The sequence below is a fragment of the Balaenoptera ricei genome, chromosome X (assembly GCF_028023285.1).
Source record: "Balaenoptera ricei isolate mBalRic1 chromosome X, mBalRic1.hap2, whole genome shotgun sequence".
Taxonomy (NCBI): Eukaryota; Metazoa; Chordata; class Mammalia; order Artiodactyla; family Balaenopteridae; genus Balaenoptera; species Balaenoptera ricei.
In genome coordinates, this window is record NC_082660.1 from 118,246,110 (window position 1) to 118,252,109 (window position 6,000).

General features: G+C 58.4%; 1 protein-coding gene across 1 annotated transcript in view; it reads right to left on the minus strand.

Moving 5' to 3' along the window:
- The window catches only part of HS6ST2 (heparan sulfate 6-O-sulfotransferase 2), a 292,134-nt gene extending 286,413 nt beyond the window's left edge, over positions 1-5,721 (minus strand). Inside the window, exons 1-2 of the mRNA XM_059911299.1 lie at positions 5,293-5,721; positions 3,908-4,426 (exon numbers count right to left, since the gene is read on the minus strand). Of these exons, the coding sequence (XP_059767282.1) occupies positions 3,908-4,426; positions 5,293-5,720 (947 nt within the window). The 5' untranslated portion in view covers position 5,721. The remainder of the gene's footprint in view (positions 1-3,907; positions 4,427-5,292) is intronic.
- Between the last annotated feature and the right edge of the window lie 279 nt (positions 5,722-6,000).

The window sequence follows — 6,000 nt, forward strand, 5'->3', positions numbered from 1 at the left end:
AAATGCAATTTCTAGGTTTTCTGAAAAGAAATACGATTCTTAATAAACAATTTGTGCCTTCTGCCAGCCAAGCACTCTCTCTCTTTGTCCTCTCCAGGCAACATGATGGCAGCCGTTTCCACTCAGCAGTTATATATCACTCGAGCACTTCACCATCCGCCGAGGCAGGGAAGCATCTCGAATGTAGCCGTGGGAGCAGGATTCAGGTCTTGGCTTGCAGCCACGGTGGCCTCTCATGCCCACCCCCCCACCAATGTGGATGGATGGCTGTGAGTCAAAAGGTGGCCCTTGTCGCCGCTGAGGCCTCTTCCTGACGCTTAGTCACCAGGCCCCCAGCGTCCTCCCATCCTTCTCAGCTTTGTAGTGATTTCTGACTAGGCAATGAGAGGCCCCTTTGCCACCCAGCCACGAGACCTTCTCCTGGTGAGCATAAAACCTCAGGGAGGTAGAAACCTGTTTTTCTCCCAATGGCTGTGGCAACCCTGGTCCAATCACTCGTGCAAACACATGTGTAAAAATGCCTGGAAACGGTGATGATGTAGGTGATAACAATACCAGTGAACATTCACTGAGTGTTCATTTCGTGGTAATGACTCCCATGAAACACCTCACTGTGCTTTCACAAAATAAATAAATTTTAAAACACCTTGTTCATGGAGTCACAGTCAACAGAGCAAGGGCTGTGGAAGCAGCCAGAGCTGGAGTAAGGTCCCTGCTGTGTCACTAAAGAGCCCAATGACCTTGAGAAAGTCCTTCAATCCCCTTGGGCTTCTGTCTCATGGGACAAATGGGGAGACTTTTGCCCATTCTGCCTTCCTCCTATACATAGTGCAAGTTTACAGAGAAATACCAGAGATAAGGGATGGAAAAGCTCATCAAAAACTGGAATGCACTCTCCACAAGACAAGGCTGGGACAGACTCTGGTCCAGGGTCATACAGCTGGTTCATGGCTGGCCTGGAACGAAGGCCCAGGTGTCAGGACTCCCAGGCCAAACAGACTGAGCTGCTGTTCCGCTCAGCTCGGTGGCGCACAGAACCACCAGCAGCTGGCATGGAAGCCTGCTCCACACACGAACTCCCCATGGCTGACTTTCGCATCTCCCAAGACCAGCTCCTCGGCCTCACGCATCACCACCAGCGCAGCTGCCTCTGTCTGAATTTTCAACACACACACACACACTCTCTCTCTCTCACTGTCACACACTTGTGCATACCTTCTCTCACACAGATTATCAGAATTCACAGAACTGCTCCTGTAAGCAGGGATTTGTCAACATCCTGGGAAATTCTGGAACCCTCCGGCTATGACTACTCTTCAGGATGAAGATTTCTGGAGGTGGGTAGGAATTAAGGAAATAAAAGAAACGCCCTTGGGACAGCCATGTGTTTCTCTAGCAAATTTTATTTCATTTTGGTGAATACTGTAAGATCCAGTAATTCTGACTCTTTTAAAAAGTGGTTTTTCTTCTGGGCTTCCCTGGTGGCGCAGTGGTTAAGAATCCACCTGCCAATGCAGGGGACACGGGTTCGAGCCCTGGTCCGGGAAGATTCCCACATGCCGCGGAGCAACTAAGCCCGTGCGCCACAGCTACTTAGCCTGCGCTCTAAAGCCCGTGAGCCACAACTACTGAGCCCACGTGCTGCAACTACTAAGCCCGCGTGCCACAACTACTGAGTCCACGTGCCACAACTACTGAGCCCGTGCACCTAGAGCCCGTGCTCCGCAACAAGAGAAGCCACCGCAATGAGAAGCCCGCGCACCGCAACGAAGACCCAACACAGCCTAAAATAAATAAATAAAATAAATAAATTTTTTAAAGAAGTGGTTCTTCTTTTACTAGACTAGATGGCACTGTGGTATCACCCTTTTGATGATCAAGAAAATCTTATTTCATTTCAAATAATTTTGCTTCCATTGGGGGCCGTCCAAGAGGCTGAACCCTCCCCTTGAGGGGTCCTGGTTATCTTATGGTAAATTTCTGAAGTAATCTGCCAAGAGACCAGATACACAATCAAGACCACAATAATAATGTGTGTCTACAGATCCTGTCACACCCTGACCTACATGTCCAAAAGGATTTTAAAAGGCACATGTGCCCTGAGGAATTACAAACAGGGCCGGGGAGTCCACAGTGGCCAAGACTTCATTTTTACTCCTGTGCCACAGCCATGGCTGTGGAATTCATTTTTTGCCCTCAAGAGCTTTTTACATCACCACCCCTCACAAAACCTACAGGCTCTATCAGCAAGAGGGATTACTTTCAATATTGCCAAACTGTTTACGAACGTCTTAAACACCAGAGTCTTGTGGTGACAATGGCTTACACAATTCTCACAACAGACTGAGGCAGCAACCTTCCTAGGGTCAAGGTTCTCTTAGGTTGGGGAAAAAAAAAAAAACGGTTAGTGCTGGAAGGGAAATGAAAGTTCAACAGATTCTCCCAGAATTCCAGCATTCAAAAAGGACACTGTAAACTGAGGGAAGGGAAAGTGAGTAGGGGGTGAGGTTTCCTCTAAATCTCAGTGGTGACCAGGAAGTCGGAGGGCTCCACTCGTCTGGAGCTGGGCAGAAGAAACTGCCCGGCTCTGGCATTCCAAGAGGCATCAACAAAATATGGCCGTAGCCCTCACCATGAGGGGTTGGGGAGGCAGAGGAGGGAGTGGGGAGCCTGCCCAGGGAAGCAGCCTCCGGGACCCTTGTGGTCACCTCGCTGGGGAGACAGAGAGCATGGCCATGTCAACGAGACTCTCCTTGTCCATTCCCCGGACTGCCTGCCGCAGCCCACATCTGTTTTAGGGAGAGTCGCAGAATGGGAGCCCTGACTGGGGCAACTGCACCCCAAAGAGTCCTTCCTACTACCCCCTTTATGGCACTCCATGACCTCCAGCAACTGGGCATTGCAGCTGGCTGGAGGAAAATGCCCTAGCTTCAAAAGCAAGTGGCTTTTCATAAAACAGCTCTTTCCGATTCAGCCCTGGGTTCCCATCAAGTTGGCTGGCGGCGCCCTGCTCTGGGGCTCAGAGTTTGTAAATCAGGAGAGGTTTCTCAAGACTGAGCCCCACATGGGATCCGGGGCAGCGTTCCACCTGCCCTTCGACCCGCGGGGTGCCCCTCGCACTCGTAAAGCGCCGCTGATGCCCGGCGTGCAGCCAGTAGTGCGGGGCGCAAGCTGGGTACCACGAGCTCTCTCTGGGTGTCCGCAAACAGCCGCAGAGGGACATTCATTCGCCCAGGGAGAGCAGAGCCAGTGGAGAGAAAGGAGGAGGGAGGCGACAAAAGTCAGGAAAGAAGAGAAAGAACAAAAAGGGTTAAAGAAAGAACGAGAAACAAAGTGAAAGAGGAAAACGGAGGGAAAAGGAAAGAGCGAGCGGCCAGGAGCTGACAAGATCCCATGCACGAGAAAGAGAAAAAGGCAAATAGAGGAAGCGAGGGGAAAGGCAGGGGGAGGGGAAATGCGGGAGCGGGAAAGCAGAGAGAGCGAAAGGAGGCTTGGGAACCTGGGTGCGGAGAAAAGAAGCGAAAGGCTGGAGGGGCTCAGGGACGCGGCACTCAGAGCGTAGTTCTTTCGGGCCCTCCAGTGCGGAGTCTGCGTGCTGTACCCTGTCCCGGCGGCGGCCGGGGGGCGCTCGTCCCGGGCCTCCTGGCCGCTTCCCCCGCGCGCACTCCCAGCCGCCAAGCAGGCCAACCCGCGGGCAGACAGAGGAGCCGTCCCAGGTCGGAACGGACGAGCTTCCTGCAGCCGCCACAGCGCCACGAGCGCGCGCGCCGGGGCGCCACCACAGGGGCGCCGAGGTGCTCCCTGGGTCGCCGGCAGCGGCTGGCCGCGCCTCCCGGCCCTCCGCCCGCCCCGGCCCGGGTCCGCTCCCACGCCCCAGGGCCCCGCTCCGCCGCGGGCGCGCACTCACCTGGACGGTCTCAGCCTGGCGTCGCGCCTGCCGTCCACCACGGCGGGCACGCAGCTGGTGAGCTCGGTCCAGTCGGCGTGCAGTCCGCAGCTCCAACCCGTGGAGAACCTGGAGAAGAGCCAGGTCTCCCGCTTACCCGGCCGGTGGCAAGTGCATTTCTTCTGACCCACGCGGCATTCGCACGGTTGCTCCAGCTGGATATTGCGCACCAGGTGGCGGCCGAAAGTGGTGCCTCCAGTCTTCTGGATGTGCAGGAACACGATCAGGTCATCGCCCTTGATGTCGAAGTCTACCTTGCGCAGGAGGTCGCCGCGGCTGAAATTGTAACGGGGCACGAACCTGGCGGAGCTCTCATCCTCCGAGCGGTACGGGTCCGGCATCGGGGAGCTGAACGCCTGCAGGCGGAGGAGCTGGCATTCTGTGCCGGGGCACACGTATTGGAGGACGATCACGGCAAATAGGAAGAGCATCACCAAAGCCAGCAGCAGCTTGTTGGATTTCTCATCCATGTTCCCGACGCTGGGGGAAACCCAAGCTCCTTACGTCAATCCCGCAGCTCAGCCCGCGCTCGCCGTGCGCCCGTACCGCCCCCCTCCCCCTGGCGCCGCCGTTGCGCCCCTTTCCCCCTCCCCTCGGCACCGAGTACTCCACCGCGGCGGCGGCGGCGGCGGCGGCGGCGGCGGCGCCCTTCCCCGCTTCCTTCCTTCCCGGCAGGCTCAGCGCTGCGGCTTCTGCCGCACACACCCCCCTCCCCCCGACTCCTTCCCGCTGGCCGCCTGCCCTCTCCCAGCGCCAGAGCTCTCCGGAGCCGCTTCGCGGGGTTTCGTACCCGTGGGACCCCGCCTGACCCGGTTGCCCCACTCCTCAACTCATACCACGGGTCCGAGCCCCCGCGCGTCTTGTTCCACTCTCGGTGGCTCCGTGACTCCCATCCCCATCCTGCTTCGCCCGCCGGACTCTCCCGGGCGCTTCTGCCCCCCAGTCCCCTTGGCGCGCACGCCGCCGCCTCCTCGCCTGCCCGACTCTCGGGCTCCTTCCCCGTGCGCCCCGAAGCCCTGCTCTTGCCCGCATCGGGTTGCCCGCCTTGGGGGACGCCTCAAGGGAGCTCGGAGCCAGGCGTTCGGAGTTACCCTGGGGGAAGGGGGTCCGCCGGCAGCCCGACTTGCTAGCGGAGACGCTGCGCTACGGGTGCCCGCGGAAGCGCGGGGAGGGAGCCGCAGCGTAGCCAAACGCGCGCCGCGCCCCTCCGGAGCCCCGGAGCCCGGCCGCCGCGGGCCAGCCGGAACTTTGCGCCTTTCTCTCCCCTCGAGGCTGCCTTCCCTTCCCGCACGGCTCTCGCGCGCCCTGGCCCGGGAGCGCGAGTCCCGCTTTCGCCTAAAACGTACCTGGCCAAGGGACCGAAAATCTTGGAGAAGATCGCGCCGAGCACGTGCTTCAGCGAGTGGCCCAGGGCGGCCAGGCCCCGGGTGAGCAGGGCCCGGCAGAGGGAGCCCAGGTCCCAGCGTCTCCTGAGGTCGTGCATCCGCCTGCGGCGGCCTCGGGCCAGCAGCGCGAAGAGAGGGGCGCGCGCGGCTCCCGCCAGAGAGGAAGAAGCCTTTAGGGGCTCGTCCAGGAGCGGCTGGGAGTTGAATCCGCGAGACACACCCCTAGGAGGGCCCGCGCGGACTGAGGCGGCGACTGATCCGGGCCGGCTTGCTGCCAATTCGGCCTCTACTCTGGAATGCCGGCGGGGACAGGTGGTGCGGGCGGGCGCTTCTCGCTCCGGTTGCAACGGCGGCCCGAGCGCCCGGGCTGCACACGCAGGCAGTGCCATTACCCCCTTCAGGCAACTCAGGGTACTTAGGATCTGGAGCGAGCTTGAATTTATGTAATAATGCCTCACGCCTAAGAGCTCAAACCACTTAACAAGCAGAGGACCTGGGTTTTCTCCTGTCTTGGGGGACGGAGGTCACTCCAGTGAGCACATCAGTACACTTTGGCCTGTAATTTCAACCTCCCCTAAAATAGCAAAGGCGCAAATTGGACCTTTTCCCTCTCTCCTTGCCAATTTCCATTCTCCAACGGAAACGGGGGCATTTTCTGAAAAGGTAAGT